We start from the raw sequence: 21149 nt of genomic DNA, 5'->3' as shown, positions 1-21149 counted from the left end.
AAATAGCATGTGGTTAGCCATTGAAAGTCAAAATGTTTGGCACATGATTCAACCTGCCTTCATTCCAACAGCACAGAAAGAAAGGTCTCAGAGACAGACTAATAAACTCCACAACATCGGCTCAGGTCTTTGTGTGCCGGGAATCAATTTACATTTTCAAACACAATCCAATATGGAGTCGTGCACTTAGCCGAGAAGTGCCATTAAATTCCCCAAAGCGTACTTCCCGCCGCTGAAGGGCAGCGAGAGAAACCAGCGTCCCGTCGGCTCTGTCTCCGTTCACATGGGCTAAATGTCTCATTTCAATAATAAGTGTCAGGCTAAAATATGACTAGGTACAGTACAGGCGTTATGAGTTCATAAATCATTCCTGACAGGCCGTACGGGATATAAAACAGCAGTCGGACACCGGGGAAATCTGACCGTCCCTTTCTTTCACTCAGCGACACGAGCGGCGAACCTTCAGCTCTAAACACCGGCGGCTGTTCCTCACACTAATGGAGCCACTCGTCCAATCACACCATTCCCTGCCTCAGTCTCCAGACACCCTCTGACCAGACACACACACACACACATACACACACACACACAACCATCTGAACAGAGATCATAGCAAACACACACACACACACACACACACACACACACACACACACACACACACTCAACCATCTGAACACAGAGATCACAGCATACACACACACACACACACACACACACACACTCAACAATCTGAACACAGAGATCACAGCAAACCAGCCCGTTCTCATCCCAAGGCGTCATATACTGACGCTTTTGACATTTCGTCTACATCCAACGCACATGGCACCCTTTAGCGTCAATATGAGACGCAGATAGATATGGGCCAGAAGGCGCCTCCTAGCGGTCTAACACTAACCTAACCCTAACCCCCCCCACACACACACACACACACACACACACACACAACCATCTGAACACAGAGATCCCAGCAAACACACACACACACACACACACACACACACACACACACACACACAACCATCTGAACACAGAGATCCCAGCAAACACACACACACACACACACACACACACACACACAACCATCTGAACACAGAGATCCCAGCAAACACACACACACACACACACACACACACACACACACACGCACAACCATCTGAACACAGAGATCCCAGCAAACACACACACACACACACACACACACACACACACACACACAACCATCTGAACACAGAGATCCCAGCAAACACACACACACACACACACACACACACACACACACACACACACACACACACACACACAACCATCTGAACACAGAGATCCCAGCAAACACACACACACACACACACACACACACACACACACACACACACACACACACACAACCATCTGAACACAGAGATCCCAGCAAACACACACACACACACACACACACACACACACACACACACACACACACAACCATCTGAACACAGAGATCCCAGCAAACACACACACACACACACACACACACACACACACACACACAACCATCTGAACACAGAGATCCCAGCAAACACACACACACACACACACACACACACACACAACCATCTGAACACAGAGATCCCAGCAAACACACACACACACACACACACACACACACACACACACACACACACACACACACACACACACAACCATCTGAACACAGAGATCCCAGCAACACACACACACACACACACACACACACACACACACACACACACACACACACACACACACACACACACACACACACAACCATCTGAACACAGAGATCCCAGCAAACACACACTAACTTCAACATCCAGTGCTGTATTGCCAGGAACAGTAGTATGCAGTGTAAACATTTACATTTTTTACATTTAGTCATTTAGCAGACGCTTTTATCCAAAGCGACTTACAAATCAGAAGTATAAGTATGGTATAGTATGGACTGATGTATCTAGTAAGTTATTTAGCAAGTATTCTAATCTAGTATTGTCTATTTTCCAATCTTTTATATTTTTATAAATGTACAGTGGTTATGGTTGTATAATGCAGGGCTCCAGACTAACTTTTCCACTGGTTGCACTGGTGCTACTAACTTTCTCAGTTGGTCGCACCAGCACATGATTTGGTCGCACCTTCTTTTTTTCTTTTTTTTTGCTACATGCCATGGGATTAATCACTGCATGCTGATGATGAATAGTGCTCTTAATCTGCATACGTCAGTTTAGCACTGATGTATAAAGACTGACAGCGACACAAGACCTCATGTTAGCAAAATGTTTTAATCTTTTAACTCTCAAAAAAACTATTAAAAAATCATGTATGTTCTTTAATGTTTGATTATAATTTTACTGTCTTCACACAGGGATGGGGATTGATAAGATTGTATCAATAATAATGCCACTGATGATTCTGATTATCGATCCGATTCTTTAACGATTCTCTTATCGATTCCTGATAGCACTGTGTGGAAAAATGTAGTCATGTGCTTTTCAAAAAAACGGTTTTATTTATTTTAAAGCTTGAGTAGGCTAAGCAAACTGTACTTTTTAATGTAATTTATGTAATAAATAGAACCTTGTTGTAAAGTGTTACTGATTAGTTATACACCGATTCTCCTGAGTTCACTGTTGGAAAGATCAGTTGTTTTAACTATTCATTAAAATGAATCGTTCAAAGGAGTCATTAGTTCGCGAATTGGACGTGTCATGTGCGTTGTGTGATTATCCCAGCAGTTAGGACATGAACATCCAAGATTTCTGTCAACACAGAAAACATTTCATCACTGGATAGTTTTTTTCGTTTAATTAAAGTGTGATTTTATGTCAGCTGGATGTCTGGGACACTTTTCAGAGAAGATAAGGAAACTTATTTAGCACAATTCACACCAGTGGTAATTCAGGAAAATCTCCGAATGCTCCACATGAACCTTCCGACCTTTTACCACCGTGTCGATTTATTCTGATCAATATGTGCGAGGGAGAGAGAGCAAGACAGCGCTTAGTTTGGAGACGGTGAAGTCTTGTTTACACTTTCGCCTGGCTCTGAAGACAGGGTCTCTCTCTCTCTCTCTCTCTGCTCGTTCTTTCAGTCAAACATGTGCCCTGTCACAAGCGCAGCAGTTCATCTACATTACTCACCGATCAAATAAGACTTTGGCGGGACAAAAATTCACTTTGGCGGGCGCTAAAACAAGTTCAATGCAGGAAAATTCATGCGTGAATTTAACTTAGTAGGCACCATGACCGTGCACTCGCACTAATGCGACCACATAACATTTTAACTCGCACATTCTCAAAAAATGGTCGCAGTCTGGACCCCTGTAATGAGTAACCAGAGAGAGTAGTATACAGTACAGACTGCAGTATTGAGCTAGTACACTATCTGGGTGGTTGCCAGGGCATCATGCGGAGGCTAAAAGTGTTTTTGTGTTGCTATGTGTGGTTGCTAGGGTGTTTTGTGTGGTTTGCTGAAGTTTTCAACAGCACTAGTGATGCCTGACTGAAACGAAACCCATCAGCTTCAGTAAGTGTGTGTGAAGCCCTCAGGTCAGAGATATCGTCCTCTATTAAACTGGATTCATGTTCACAGCCTGAAGCCTAAACAAACACCAGCGTCTCACGGCATCAACAAAACCTGCTGCGCTTCATTACGAGCGTCCTGCATCTTTTTGTGAGTCTGTCTGTCCATCTGTCTCGTTCCTCTCTTTCATCGGCGCCCGAGACTCTCTGTCGGTCAGCAGATCCACACACACACACACACACACACACACAGCCATCTGAACTCTCTCAGCGCCCGAGACTCTCTGTCGGTCAGCAGATCCTCAGAGCCACAGATTAACCGTGAGAACAGAGACGAGTGCAGAAACACACCGGTGGACTCACACAACACTGATGTCTATGACAGGGGAAACGCTTAAAATACAAGAAAAAATACAAATAAAGAAATATATATATATATAAGCTCCAAAAAAAAACAAAAAAACATTAAAATAAATAATAAAATTATATTAAAATAAATACATAAATGACTATATTAAAATTAGTAAATAAATAAAAAATTATATTAAAATAAACAAGTAAATGATTATAATAAATTCATATATAAAATAATAATAAATAAATATGATATTAAAATAACTAATAAAATATAATAAAATAAATAAGTAAACAATAGAAATTCGATTAAAATAAAAAAATAAAAATGATATTAAATAAATAATAAAAGTGCTTATTAAAATAAATATTTAAACAATAAAATTTTATTTAAAAGTCATAATAGAATATATGAAAATATTTAAATATAAATAATAACTACAATTATATAAATGATATGAAAGCAATTCAATTATATAAATGATATTAAAAATACATAAATAAATAAATACTTATATTAAAATGGGTAACTAAATAAATAATTATAGACATAATTAAATATAAATTATAAGTATTAATATTATTATTTAAATGATTAAATTATAATGACATAAATAAGCAAATAATAGACATTACATTAAAATAAAAAGATTAAAAAGATTAAAATAAGTAATAAAAAGTATATTAAAATAATTTCATTCATAAAACTAAATAAATACATAATAAAATTATATTAAAATAAATGAGTAAATAAAAATTGTTAAAAATAAACAAATAAATAATACATCTAACAGTTATAGAGGGAATAGAAAAAAATCACTTAATAGAAACTAAATATTTTCCAAGTATGTAGTACACCAGCTTAAATAAATCTACATTGGGTCTTGCACATGATCTAGCTGTATATAACTTTAGGATGGGGATGATCATATCTGAGGGGTTGTGGCATTTAAAAGATTGAAAAGTAAAACTCTCAGGAATCATGTACTATAAGCACAAGTAGACGTCTTTAGGAATTAGTTTACCTCCTCTATCCCTCCACAAACACACAACAGATCTTAAAAGTTCCTCTGATGATGATAAACAAACTCAGCTGGAGGAAATAAACCGAATCTGACTGGAGCAGAGCAGCAATTACCCATAATGCACAACTAATTACATCATGTAAACAAAGAGTTCCTGCGACGCCCCTCTGGTGGTGAAGTCAAACTCCATCCATCACACTCTCACTTCACATGAACGTCTGTGAAACTGAATGTAAAACGGAGCATATCTAACCTGTCCTCGAGATGCACACACCTGTAGAGCTGCACATCGACTAACACCTGCTGTGGATCGATACACACATACACACACACACACATGCAAATGAGCATTGATCGTCCATCAGGGTCTGTGTGTTGTCTGGAGTCAATGTTCAGACGCGAGGAGGAAAAAACACTGACACAAACAAATGAATCCGTGTTTCAGGAACACTTCATTATGATTAGCGGCGTAAAGCATCTCCTCTGATCTGATGCTGTCCCTACAGACGCCACAAGAGCCCGAGATCGTCAACAGGGGTCTGAGACGCAAGAAACCTGTGACAAACCTGTGAGAAACCTGTGAAAAAAACCCAATGAGAAACCTGTGACTAACCCAGTGAGAAACCCAATGAGAAACCTGTGACAAACCTGTGAGAAACCCAATGAGAAACCCGAGAGAATCCCAATGAGAAACCCGAGAGAAACCCAATGAGAAACCTGTGAGAAACCCAATGAGAAGCCTGAGAGAAACCCAATGAGAAGCCTGAGAGAAACCCAAAAAGAAACCTGAGAGAAACCCAATGAGAAGCCTGAGAGAAACCCAATGAGAAGCCAGAGAAACCCAATGAGAAGCCCGAGAGAAACCCAATGAGAAGCCCGAGAGAAACCCAATGAGAAGCCAGAGAAACCCAATGAGAAGCCCGAGAGAAACCCAATGAGAAGCCTGCGAAAAACCCAATGAGAAGCCCAAAAAGAAATCTGAGAGAAACCCAATGAGAAGCCCAAGAGAAACCCAATGAGAAGCCCGAGAGAAACCCAATGAGAAACCCGAGAGAAACCCAATGAGAAACCAGAGAGAAACCCAATGAGAAACCCGAGAGAAATCCAAAAAGAAACCTGAGAGAAACCCAATGAGAAGCCCGAGAGAAAACCCAATGAGGAGCCTGCGAGAAACCCAATGAGAAGCCCAAAAAGAAACCTGAGAGAAACCCAATGAGAAGCCTGCGAGAAACCCAATGAGAAGCCCGAGAGAAACCCAATGAGAAGCCCGAGAGAAACCCAATGAGGAGCCTGCGAGAAACCCAATGAGAAGCCCAAAAAGAAACCTGAGAGAAACCCAATGAGAAGCCTGCGAGAAACCCAATGAGAAACCCGAGAGAAACCCAATGAGAAGCCCGAGAGAAACCCAATGAGAAACCCGAGAGAAACCCAATGAGAACCCCAAAAAGAAACCTGAGAGAAACCCAATGAGAAACCCGAGAGAAACCCAATGAGAAGCCCGAGAGAAACCCAATGAGAAGCCCGAGAGAAACCCAATGAGAAGCCCAAAAAGAAACCTGAGAGAAACCCAATTATAAGCCTGCGAGAAACCTAATGAGAAGCCCGAGAGAAACCCAATAAGAAACCAGAGAGAAACCCGAGAGAAACCCAACGAGAAACCAGAGAGAAACCCGAGAGAAACCCAACGAGAAACCTGAGAGAAACCCAATGAGAAACCTAAAAAATCTTGGGTTTTTTTTTAAGTGTTTGGGTAGTTTTCTTGTGTTACCCAGATCCTGGATCAGACGTAACAACCCAGGGACTGAGTTATTGATCGGGGGCGGATTGCGACCTCTTCATGAGAGAGCAGTGCAGCTGCGTGTCTTCGATAAAATACAGTTTGTGTCATTTTTTTGTATCTATAAATTCACTATTGTTCTGTATATGGTTACATTTTATGCAAAGCAACAAACAATGCGAGTCACGAGCGTCAGTCTTTTCGCTTGATGCCTTACATAAAATGCTATATACAGAATATAAATACTTAAAAGTTCAAATATGTTCTCAGAACTGATTGGCTAGAGTCATGCGTCATGAATATTTAGAGTCAAATAAAGTTTAGAGGATTGAAGTTAATCTGTAGACATTAATTCATGTATGAAGTAAAATAATAAAAGAGCTAATACTACAGGGTGGGCCATTTATATGGATACACCGTAATAACATGGGAATGGTTGGTGATATTAAAGTCCTGTTTGTGGCACATTAGTTTTTGTAAGGGGGCAAACTCCTCAAGATGGGTGGTGACCATGGTGGCCACTAATGTGCCACAAACAGGACTTTAATATCACCAACCATTCCCATGTTATTACGGTGTATCCATATAAATGGCCCACCCTGTATAGTAAAAATGAATCAATCCAGTATGATGGGTTAAATCAACAACCCAATTTGCAGGGTAAAATTAACCCAACATGTTTCCTGTCCTATATTTACCCAGGCCTTGGGTTGAAAACAGCCCAAATTGGGTTGTTTTTAACCCAGTGTTTTTTGGCGTGTGTAAGAAACCTTTGAGAAACCCGTGAGAGCTGGAGGATTCTGTCAGATGGGGTTCATTCATTCACTCACGCCAGAAACAGGAGGAGCTGATGCATCATGGGACGCGAGCAAACGCTTTCCAGAATGATCCTGGTAAATGAGCCTCAGACATCTGCTCCAAACTCATCCTGTTCTACACATTCATCCGCCTAATCGCTCTAAAGCGCTGTGCCAATCGTCAGCTCGGACACTTAAAGAGACAGGTCACCTAAAACACACTCGCTCACACGGCACGAGTTTTACAACCAAATGCAAAGTGTCAGACTAGTTTGAATATGCAGAATAGAGAATGAAGATTTTCAGTGATAAGTGACTGATAGTTTAACCTGTTTCTCATTGGACACATCTTACAGTTCGACTTCAGAGATGTACAGCATAACTCGATCACTGCAAAACATGATGTTCTTCCTCAGTGTTTCAGTCTTGTTTGCCAGCACAAATATCTCCACATTATTACATCAAGACACATTTACTGGAGAAGAGCAATGACTGAAGATATTAAGACTTTTCTGACTCAAAATAAAGTGAGTTTTTGCTTAAAACAAGAACAAATATCTGCCAATAGTCAGAATAATAATCTTGTTTTCCGTTTGAATTAAGTAGATTTTTCTGACTCCACTGGCAGAGAGTTTTAATAAAGCAAACGTCTAACGGTAAAGAGTGTGACACACACACTCGAGTCTTGACTGCATGTAAACCTGTAAACTTTGACATGAGACCTGTGCAGAGACGTGATGCAACCAGCTGAAATCCTGCAGAAACACACACAGCTGAAACACTCCTGCGTCATGTGACTTTATCTGGCCGCTAGTCGCGAACACACACAGTCTAGATCAGGAACCACAGATATCATCATCCTCAGGAACACCTAAACTAAAATGTATTAATATGTTTAAAATATTAGACTACTAAGAAAATTACGTTACATCAGGTTTTTTGTGTGTGTGTGTGTGTGTGTGTGTGTGTGTGTGTGTGTGTGTGTGTGTGTGTGTGCGTGTGTGTGTGTGTGTGTGTGTCTATTCAGTACTGCATTGTCAGATGTATTATTTATTTAAATCAAATTTAACTTATTTTTATTTAAATTTAGATTAATACATTTTATTTATTTAAATCATATTTTATTTTAATCAAATGTATTTATTTAAATCATATTTTATTTTATTCAATTTTCTATTTATTTTAATATTATTTTATTAATATATGTATTTTTTATCTATACAATTTGTATTTATTTAATCAAATTTGTTTATTTAAATTGTATATTTATTTTAATCAAATGTATTTATTGAAATCATTTTGTTATTTATTTAAAACTAATTTATGTTGACTGACAAATGTATTTAATTACTTTAATCACATTTATTTATTTAAATAAATAAAATGTTATTTGTTTAATTATTTTGTATTTATTTATGTAGACAAATTTGGTTAATTTCAATTATTTTTTATTTTTTTTAAATAAAATGTTGTTAGTTTATTGGTTAGTAAGTCAGTGTTATCTTTAGATTTTAGATTTTACACTTTTCCCCGGACCCTGATCTCGACTGCAGCAGGAAACTCATATTTCTATGTATGTGTGTGTGTGGGCTGGTGGATCTCCCACAATCCCCTGCAGGTGTGTCAGAGCCAGTGTTTTCCCATGAGCCTCTGCGGCGGGGGGTGGAGGGTTTAGAGGAGATGAACCTGCTCATCATGATCTGTGTTTCTCGTCCTGAGCCTCTCACGACAATAACTCATTCATTAACTCATATACATGTCCAAAATATGACACACACTATCAGCCAAAAGTTTGGGTAAAATTTGTCATGTTTTTAAAAGAAGCCTCTCCTGCTCACCCAGACTGCGCTTATTTGATTAAAAATACAACAAATAAAACAGTAATATTGTGAAATAATATTACAATTTAAAAAATGATTTGATGCTCAAGAAACATTTCTCATTATTATCAGTGTTGAAAACAGTCGTGTACAAGTTTATTTCATGATGCTTTGATGAATAGAAAGTTCAGAAGAACAGCATTATCTGAAATCGATTATTTTGTAACATTAAACACTACCGTTCAAAAGTTTGGGGTCAGTGAGAATTTTTAACGGGGGGGGGTGTCAATACTTTTATTTATCAAATTCTATTTCAATTTCTATTCATCAAAGAATCCTGAAAAAAGGTTTCCAACACTAATAATAATCATAAATGTTTCTTGATCATCAAATCCTCATATTAGAGTGATTTGTGAAGGATCATGTGACACTGAAGACTGGAGTAATGATGCTGAACATTCAGCTTTGATCACAGGATATAAATTACACTTTACTGTATATTCACATAGAAAACAGATGATTTACAGTAGAATAACTGTATTATTACTGTTTTTGTTTGTATTTTCAATCAAATAAATGCAGCCTTGGTGATCAGAAGAGACTTATTTTAAAACATTACCTATCCAAACTCTTGATGTTAGTGTGTGAACCTGCTCTCTCCAGCTCATGAATATACTATTAACATAAAAGGCCAGTAAATTATATGATATAATCTGGGATACATTAAATTTAATCTACTGTCGATTACCACAGACAATACTCCAGAAACGCTCTCTGCCTGTCAATCATTCCTGTGATTGACAGCTGATCAGATCCCGTTTCCACGGTGACCGTAACGCACGTTTCCTGGACGACAGACAGGAAGTGGAACGAGGGAAGCGGGAAGGACGTTTGTTCCCGCTGAAATGAGATCTGACACAAGCGGGTCGTTTATTAAAGATTCCTGAATCACACGAGCTCAATCGTGAGCGGCCCGTGTGTCAGATGTTATTGGCGGCTTGAATGGATTTTGTAATGTGAATTAATTACTAACGCGTGTGAGCTGATCTGAGCACAGTCAATCTCGCTCAGACAAAAGCTGGCGATCCCAGAAGCCTTTGTGCCGCATCTCATTAAAACACATGCATATCACACACATTATTCTCACATCTCTTTTGTTCAGGACTGGAAACTTCACACACACACACACACACACACACACACACACACACGTCTCTTTGTCTTCATTCACAATGCAAACAAATCTGAACTGACTGAAAACTGATGAAAACCAGATCTGCTCGTTCAGATTATGAAGTCAAAATCTGACATATTTATTAGAAACCTCATCTGATTAGCTCATGAATATTAATGAACACTGGAATGCTAGTAAATGAGCAGGATTCCCGCCAACAGCCGTTCAGTAACTGAAAAATCAGACGAGGTTTACATGCGTCGCTTTCATTAATCTGATTTCAGATTCTGAAAGTTCTGTTTGTATCATAATCCGATTCATATATATATATATTCCTTTACATGAATTGTGAACAAATCTTCAGACGCTGCATGTGTTCAGAAAACCAGCTGTTGAAAATACGTTTAAGGAACATTTTGCCAACGTTCCCATTAAGTTCCCAGGAAACATTATTCCGGAATGTTCCAAACATTTCAAAAAGTTTTCTCTTGGTTAAGTGAACATTAGAGGAAAACAAATATGGGAATGAGTTCTTTATTTTACCATTTTGCACGTATAATGGGAATGTTACTTTTGAATGTTTTCTGAACCATCTGAAAAACTGTTGTAAGTAAAAACATTTAAAAATAACGTCAAATTAAAATTAAACGATGTATAAATAATGTTTTTGTGCTAACATTACGAGTACATTATTAATACCAGATAACTTTGAACAAACGTTCTATTAACGTTACTGGAGTAACGTTTGTCCATAACTTTGCCAGAACGTTCCCTGTTAGCTGGGAAGCCGCCGCGCTAGCATCCACCGCTAGCACCGTTTCTCTCTTCATGACGTTTCTAGAAAGAAAGCTGACATTTACTTCAGAAGAGCTTTTTCTGTGTGTGCGCGAGGTGTTTTGAACATTTACATGCTTCATTTTTACTGTTGAAGAGAGTCAAACTGGTTTGAATGGCATGAAAGAGTAGCCTGACGTCGTCATACTCAGATTCTAGTCAGAATGTGAGTCTGATACCGCTCCATAGGGCTTTGATTATGGGGCGTGTCTCAACCGAACCAGGAAAAAAAAAACCTCTGCACTCAATTGGATAGACCTACAACCAATCAGAGCAACGGAGTAAATTACGCATGTTCTTCATTCATATTTTCAACCAACAAAATGTCGCGGCTCTCTGTTCCTCTTTTAAAATGAATGCGCTGTGGATATCTTCTATAACAGACGCGATGGCGGAATCTACACATGATGTTTCATAAACAAAGTTCGGGAGGAGCACGTACAAATAATCAATCCAATATCAACTTGTCATCAAACAATACCATGTCTAACGTTACCCTATCTATCAGCATGAGGAAGCATATTCACTCAGTCAACTTACCAAACACTCCTTGACAGTTTTTCAGCATCCCTCCACCACCCCGAATCCTCACTCTTGTCTTGTTCTCTCACAACCAGGAACACGGGGGGAGTATGGCTACCGAGCCCACAGCCCTCTCCTCGGACAGCACGTCATATACGCATTTATTCTATCGACTTATTTGTAAATGTGAACTCGTGAAATCTCAATTCTCCAGCTGCAGTCGTCTTTGTTGTAAACTAATTCAAATCAAGCGCTCTTTGGTGACGTGGATGATTACGTTACCGTTGCTCATCTGTCCATCATCGTATAAAGCCCGCCCTGACAATTTGATTGGTCCGAACTATTTTTGTTCGGGCATAATAGCTCCTCAACGGAGCGAGTCCAGACCGAACTTCCCGACCAAAAAATGTTGTGGGCGGGGTTCGAGCTGGCACCCAGGCTAATGAAAGAGAGCACATGATGACAGAATGGTACATTTTGGGTGAACTGAAATAAAAAATGTTTTAAATCTGAACAGACAAAGAAAAATATCATATTTTTGCTGCCTCATAGTTATATAGTGAGTAAATTTAAGCGAATTAGTAGATTACTGCACTTTATGACATAAAATACTCATCATGCCCTGAATGACCAAAAACACTTCTGTATATTATATATAGTAGACATATCTGCATATTCAGATTGAAACATATTTACAACAACACTATACTATAACCATTTTATTTTTACAATACTACTTCAAAATTGTAAAGAAAGACAATTTTGAGTACGGACTATTTCAGGTTAATTTGATGTGTTACTTGCCATTTCTTTGTCATTTTTGAGTGAAAATAGTTTGTACACCAATTGTTTTTCATTGTATCCCAAAAAATATCACAAATTAACTTATTTTATTTCAGCTAGTTGCCAAGGGAACATTTCTCCCTTTCATTCAGTTTAACTTGATGAACTGAGAAATCAGGTGATGTTTTATCATGCACTGGAGTTGGATTTGCTGAGTTTATTCGGGCTCTTGTGTGGAGAGGTAAAGGTAAATGTATTCAGGTCTGCTTTTGTCCTTCCTCCGTTATCCTCCTCTCCAGCCAGACGTATCCCATCATGCCCTCCGAGTCTCTGCCGTGACCCGAGGACGAGCCTCTCGCGGACGGTGTGTGTTCCCGTATCCCGCTAACCTCTATTCAGATCACACGCGTCTGTGGAAATGTCAGAGTGGATCTTGAAGCGCAGGTATCTGACAGAACAGCACAGGCCATCTGCTTAATACCAGGAGAATCCCACAGAGAATCCCACAGAGAATCCCACAAAGACCCGACCGTCCCGGACAATGAGAAAGAGACGCTCGTCTGTAATCAGACACACACACCTGAGATCTCAGAGAATGTGTGTTTCTGTGTCACTAAACCAAACAATGACTGTTTCCAAATGTCATTTGAACAGAGAGCCCCGCCCACAGACATTGAGCCCCACCCCCAAAACAGGGAGCCCCGCCCACATACATTGAGCCCCACCCACATACATTGAGCCCCACCCACAAACAGAGAGCCCCACCCACAAACAGAGAGCCCCACCAACAAACAGAGAGCCCCGCCCACAAACAGTGTCCCGCCCACAAACATAAGAGTCCCGCCAACAGAGAGTCCCGCCCCCAAACAGAGAGCCTTGTCCACAAAGTCCCACCCACAAACATAGAGCCCCACCCATAAACAGAGAGTCCCGCCCACAGAGAGTCCCACCCACAAACAGAGCCCCGCCCACAAACAGAGAGTCCCACCAACAGAGTCCCGCCCACAAACATAGTCCCGCCCATCGAGAGTCCCGCCCACAAACAGAGAGCCCCGCCCACAAACAGAGAGTCCCACCGACAGAGTCCCACCCACAAACATAGAGTCCCGCCCACAAACATAAGAGTCCCGCCCACAAAAATAGTCCCGCCCATCGAGAGTCCCGCCCACAAACATAGAGCCCCGCCCACAAAAACAAAACGTTGTCTAGGCAACAAAATAAAATATATATAATATAATAAATATTATATCTTTTTAATATTTTATTTCATATTTCATATTTTATTTCAGTTAACGTTTATTTAATTCCAATAAGCAAAAATATTTGTAGTTTTAGTAACGATAATAACCCTGATGTTTCTCTTCCATCTTTCCTCCTCCAGTGGATCTGCTCCAGTTTCTCTGTTTCTCTCCGTCTCAATGATGAAGTCAATTAAGCAGTTCTCCTTCTGTTGGCACGAGCGGGTCACATGACTGCCATGTGTGTATTCACACACACACACACAGAGAGGAGAGCTCAAGCTGTTCACACACAAACAGTTCATTACGTAAATGAGGCCGATACACACGAGGAGGGCGAATGAAACACACATGACCTCAAACTGAAGAATAACACTGCTAATAACCACACAAACACAGAGCTGGAGGTCAGTATCCATTTATAAATCACATCTTTATGACTCCAAATCTACCAGCCCTATTATAACAATATATATCATGCCTAAAATGTCTGGTAAAATTCCTGTAACACACTCTCTCATGTCTTATTGCTGTCGTCTTCCCATGATGCATCAGTCCAGCAGTCGGAACCATAACAGCTCCTGAGCATCAAGTGTGTGTCTCTGATCTGTGTAGATGTGTGTGTGCGTGTGTGTTGATGTGTGTGTGTGTGTGTGTGTGTGTGTGTGTGTTGATGTGTATATGTGTGTGTGTGTGTGTGTGTGTGTGTGTGTGTGTGTGTGTGTGTGTGTGTGTGTGTTGATGTGTATATGTGTGTGTGTGGGTGGGTGTGTGTGTGTGTGTGTGTGTGTGTGTTGATGTGTGTGTGTTGATGTGTGTGTGTGTGTGTGTGTGTGTGTGTGTTGATGTGTGTGTGTGTGTGTGTGTGTGTGTGTGTGTGTGTTCACCTGTGCTCCGGTGATAAGACTCTGTAAAGGTCGAAGTGTGTTCTACGGATGGGGAACGAGATGCGGATGATAAGAGTAAATAACATCGGATCACGTGTGTTTATGAGGATCAGTGTGAATCAGACCCTCCTGCCGTCTGACAGCTGTCAATCAAAGCACTCACCAGCTCTGGATCGAGACGCTCAACTCAAACTCGGTGACAGGTGAAAACGTTTACTAGAAAATTATACACACACACTGTAAAACAAATGTTTCAATTCAAAAAAATAAATCTGTGGAGGGTAGCCTAGAAATCTAGACGCACCCTAGCGGCAGCTAAATGTATTTTGCAGCCAGGGCAGTCTAGCAACTCTCCGTTGACTTTCGGAGCTGTAAAAACCTAAATTGGGTCAGGCCAATCACGTCGTGTATAGAGTCGGTGGGCGGGCTTAACATAATGACGACAGAGTTTGTGACGGTTCCCTGCTACTTGAAAACAAAGAATGGCGGCTGCTGGAGAACAGTCTGTCGAATCGGCTTTGTCCGCGACTCTGGAGGACTTGGAGTTTAGCTTTTCTTTGAGAAAAGAGCATAGAACGGCACTTAAGTCATTCTTAAAAAAGGAAGATGTGTCCGTAGTTTTGCCGGCCAGATTTAAAAGATAAATCTATCAACTAACGTTAGCTCCGCTGTTGGGAAAACGCTCTGGTTGGTTGAAGCGCTGTCCTATTGCGTGCAGAGGGAATCTGAAAGACAGCCGTTTATCCCGGCCCTCAGACTGAGCCGTGTCTGTGGAGAGTTGCCAGACCTAACATCTTGATGTAGGTCTGGCTTGCTAGGCTATGTGGAGGGCTGATGGATGTCCGTTTATGATGCGTCGTTTCAGCCAGCAGTTTCACACACACACTCACACACAAACACACACACACACACACATTATTAATAGACGTGTGATTATGTAACGCTGGGTGACGCTTCAGTCTGTTGGGGTCTGTAAATATTCCCATTTCATATTCATATCTGCTGGAAATGAGCTGGAGAAATGAGGCTGTCAGCAGCAGCCGTGTGTGTGTGTGTGTGTGTGTGTGTGTGTGTGTGTGTGTGTGTGTGTGTGTGTGTGTGTGTGTGTGTGTGTGTGTGTGTTCATCAGTCAGCGAGAGGCGGCCGGACAGAGAGATGGAGTGGGAGATTTGTAGAGTCCAGTACGGAGAGAAGAGGAGGGAGTCACGGAGCCTCAGGCCACACACACACACACACACACACACACACACACACACACACACACACAGACTCTCACACACGCACACACACATACACACACACACACACACACACACAGACTCACACACACGCACACACACACAGACTCACACACTCACACTCACACTCACTCTCACTCTCACACACACTCACTCACTCACACACTCACACACACACACACACACACACACACACACACTCACACTCACACACACACACACTCACACTCACACACACTCACACACACTCACTCTCACACACACACACACACACACACACACACACACACACACACACACAGACACACACACGCACACACACACATACACACTCTCTCTCTCACACACATGTCCCAGCAGAGATGAAAGTCATTTATCAAACACACCTGTCCACTTCACATGTTCAGAAACACACACACACACACACACACACACACACACACTGCATGGAGTCACTGTTGAGCTCCAGTTCGGACACACACCGTTTCCCAGCAGCTCCAGAATGTCCAGCTTATGGATTATAAAACACTTCACACACACACACAAACACACACACACACACAGTGATGTCACGATGACTTCCAGAGCCCAGCGTAACTACAGACGGTTATTCACTATCAGATTTTTCTATTAGTATACTGTATAAAATATTACAATGATGTTCAGTGATGTTTGTCAACACTATTAAACGAGTCATAAGAATCAACTAGATCTGAATGAACCATTAACAATGAGCCAACACCCAAACGATTCACTGAACTGGATATCATATATATATATTCCATTCCCAGGAAAGCGTAACAGCATTTTCCAGGATTCCTGAAGCTGAAACAGTGAAAAATGTGTCCAGCATTAATATATGAATACCAGCACGTCTATAGGTGGCGCTGTCTTCAACACAGAGCGAACTGAGTCTCTGGAGACACCACACACACACACACACACACACACACACACACACACACACACACACACACACACACACACACACCACACACACACACCAGCTCGGCATTATGGGGCTTACAGACCATCAGCACACAATTAAAGAGCACAGCGTACACACACACACACACCAGCAGGAGGACTCATTAGAGCCGAGAACGCTTATAACACACACAACACTGAATAATAATAACGTTCCCTTCATTATAGCATCTTGTTGATTTACTATTCCTTCTTTTAGACGCTTTCCCAGGCAGAATCACCTGTACCAATCCCAGAATGCACTGCAAGGCACTTTATGAAGTAAAAAGGGGGTCAATATAACACCTGGAGTCTCTATCCGTTAGCATTCCCATTCATCTCGATGGCAGATGTTCAGGAGCGCCGGAATTACATCATTAAGCCTTAAAGGAACAGCAGCGAGTCAGAAAGGGGGAACGGACCACGAAAGAAAGTGTATAAGCTCTGAGTGAGAGATGAGAAACACACGCGCTATTAATATATCTATCTATATATAATTATAGAAAGGTAGAAATAGCGCAATGACGTAGAAATAGCGTAATGACGTAGAAATAGCGTAATGACGTAGAAATAGCGCAGTGATGTAGAAATAGCGTAATGACGTAGAAATAGCGTAATGACGTAAAAATAGCGAAATGATGAAAAAATAGCATAATGAAGTAGAAATAGCGCAATGACGTAGAAATAGCGTAATGATGTAGAAATAGCGTAATGACGTAGAAATAGCATAATGACGTAGAAATAGCGCAATGATGTAGAAATAGCATAATGATGTAGAAATAGCGTAATGACGTAGAAATAGTGTAATGGCGTAGAAATAACGTAATGACGTAGAAATAGCGTAATGAAGTAGAAATAGCATAATGAAGTAGAAATAGCGTAATAACGTAGAAATAGCGTAATGATGTAGAAATAGCGCAATGATGTAGAAATAGCGCAATGAAGTAGAAATAGCATAATGACGTAGAAATAGCGTAATGACGTAGAAATAACGTAATGATGTAGAAATAGCGTAATGACAGAAATAGCGCAATGACGTAGAAATAGCGCAATGATGTAGCAATAGCGTAATGAAGTAGAAATAGCGTAATGATGTAGAAATAGAGTAATGATGTAGAAATAGTGTAATGATGTAGAAATAGCGCAATGACGTAGAAATAGCATAATGACAGAAATAGCGCAATGATGTAGAAATAGCGCAATGACGTAGAAATAGCATAATGACACAAAGTGTAATGATGTAGAAATAGCGCAATGACGTAGAAATAGCATAATGACGTAGAAATAGCGTAATGACGTAGAAATAGCGTAATGACGTAGAAATAGCATAATGACACAAAGTGTAATGATGTAGAAATAGCGCAATGACGTAGAAATAGCATAATGACGTAGAAATAGCGTAATGACGTAGAAATAGCGTAATGACGTAGAAATAGCATAATGACGTAGAAATAGCGTAATGATGTAGAAATAGCATAATGATGTAGAAATAGCGCAATGACGTAGAAATAGCATCATGATGTAGAAATAGCGTAATGACGTAGAAATAGCGTAATGACGTAGAAATAGCGCAATGATGTAGAAATAGCATAATGACGTAGAAATAGCGTAATGACGTAGAAATAACGTAATGATGTAGAAATAGCGTAATGACATAGAAATAGCGCAATGACGTAGAAATAGCGCAATGATGTAGAAATAGCGTAATGAAGTAGAAATAGCGTAATGATGTAGAAATAGCGCAATGATGTAGAAATAGCGCAATGATGTAGAAATAGCGTAATGAAGTAGAAATAGCGTAATGACGTAGAAATAGCATAATGACGTAGAAATAGCATAATAACGTAGAAATAGCGTAATGACAATTCAATCACGATTTGAAGCTTGTGACATAAACGCGCACATCAACCCGATCACATGTTTAGCGTTCATGTAAACACCACATTCAGAATCAGAATGAATTCAGTCCGATTGAAACATAAGTTGTGCATGTAAACGTAGCCAGTGACACACTTTCAGCTCCTTCTTTAAAACACACATATTCACTAATGTGTGTGTGTGTGTGTGGTCAAACACACACAGATCAGATACGACACTAAACTCCAGATCGGATCCAGATGAAGGTCCAGTGCAGAAGCGTGGAGAACAGAAGCTTCTTCTTCATCAGCGTGATTAAAGCGATCCACGCAGAGGAGATTCGTCAAAACTCCTCGTTACAGGACAAAGCCAGCAATTAACCAGCGAATCTCCCCTCACACACACAGAGGAACAGTTCACGTTTTATTAAGAGCCGGAATCATTTTCTACGAGCGCTAATGAGACTGCCGTGTGTGTGTGTGTGTGTGTGAGAGACACAGAGGCCATTAAAGCATCATAAGAGTTAATGAAACACTCACCAGAGAATCAATCAGCAGATTCAGGAGCAGATCATCAGTGGGATTCAACACTGATTCATTAATCTCATCGTTTGATTGTTCATCATCAAGGAAATCATAAATGTCCAACAATAACGCTTCAGTCTGGAACATTAACTGTACAACAGAACTCATTCTACCAAAACCTCTATGATATGGTACTATATATCCAAAGCCAATGGTACTAAATGATTGCCTTATAAACGGTACTCCAAAGAACACTGTGAAACTACTGTGGTATATCCATTCCAGAAACGGTGGTATTATGGCAAAAAATGGCATGGTATTACCGCGGTACATATCCAAAACACCATGATATTATTATGCCATTATAGTGTTTGGAACTACCAGAATGCTAAGCCTCAAAAAGGTATTACCATGGTTCTATAAAAAAAAATATATAACTATATATATAATCCAAAAACTACATATATAATGTGGAAAACAACCACAGTAAGCACCATGGCCAGATATACATGGTATTATCATGTAGAAAAGCAGTGTAAAACCATGGTACATGTCCAAAAACTAAGGTATTATGACCAGAAATTAAGGTATTATGTGAAAAACCACCACAGAAAGCACCATGATCAAGAAAAAGGAATTGTATTATCATGAAAAAAAAAAAAAGATATTATTGGGGGGAAAACTGTGTAAAACCATGGTAACATGTCCAAAAATCATAGTATATGTCCAAAACTCTATGATATAATGTGAAAAACATTGTAAAACCATGGTATGTTCAAAAAACTATGGTATTAGGCTATGTGAAAAATAAAAAGTGTAAAATTATGGTATGTCAAAAAAACGATGATATTATGTGAAAAACCATTGTACAACTATAGGCTACCCAAAATCTATGTGGGGAAACCGGTAAGCACCATGACCAAATATACATGGCATTGTTATGAAAAACCAGTGTAACCATGATACATATCCCAAAAAACAATGTACTGTAACTGCCATGATACAAATAAATAATACATAGTAGCAAACCTAAATTCAAGTCCAGAGTCATCAGAAACTCACACTTTGTGAAGCTGTCCGTCAGGTGAGAGAGGTGTCGCGCGCCTCACCTGTGAGATCTCGTACAGTAGTGTGTAGTTCTCCTCACCTGTGCGTACAGTAGTGTGTAGTTCTCCTCACCTGTGAGATCTCGTACAGTAGTGTGTAGTTCTCCTCTTTCTTCTGTAAACTGCACAGATTGCAGCCCATCCTCGTGCTCGGGGAAACCGTGACCCGCGCGCGGACCCTCATGCACACGCGCGCGCAGCCTCTGGCATCTGACAGCAGCGGCGCGCTCTTTCACGCGCTCTCTCTCCGAAACACGCCCCCTTCAGCAGCTCAGCCTATAGAGACAGAGCGCATTTAGGCCACGCCCACACCGGGGGAAAACAATCCAACCGTCTCCGTTGACTTTGGATTGTGTGAAGCTGTCTGCTCGCCTTCTGACTTATAGCAAGAAACAAAACAATGTCTAAAAGCTGCTGTGTGACAAGGACAAGCAAACAAGCTAAACAACCCAGAAATAAGTTTTTAAAAGCTGTCGACCCCCCAATAAACGAGCGTTTAAGGGGACTAAAGTGGATACAGGGAATTGAGCCAGATCATTACGCGATATGCATGAGAGGGGTGTGGCTACCGCGAGTGGGAGGAGTCAGCGCTGAGACAATGAGGCTCTTTTGTGTCCGGTTGCACATTAATGCGTGGAGATTTTAAGTGGTTTTTAGCTTTAAACTGTTATTACTGGTCTGGGAGATGCAGCTCACAGTGGAATTGATCAG

General features: G+C 40.4%; 1 protein-coding gene across 1 annotated transcript in view; it reads right to left on the bottom strand.

The window, feature by feature from the left end:
- Positions 1-20617, bottom strand: part of LOC311283020 (PDZ domain-containing RING finger protein 4) — a 47636-nt gene extending 27019 nt beyond the window's left edge. The window contains exon 1 of the mRNA XM_084397175.1: positions 20512-20617. Coding sequence (XP_084253301.1) covers positions 20512-20580 — 69 coding nt within the window. The 5' untranslated portion in view covers positions 20581-20617. The remainder of the gene's footprint in view (positions 1-20511) is intronic.
- Between the last annotated feature and the right edge of the window lie 532 nt (positions 20618-21149).

Source organism: Rutilus rutilus, assembly GCF_951802725.1.
Source record: "Rutilus rutilus genome assembly, chromosome: 23".
Taxonomy (NCBI): domain Eukaryota; kingdom Metazoa; phylum Chordata; class Actinopteri; order Cypriniformes; family Leuciscidae; genus Rutilus; species Rutilus rutilus.
This window is presented reverse-complemented; position numbering and strand designations above follow the sequence as displayed.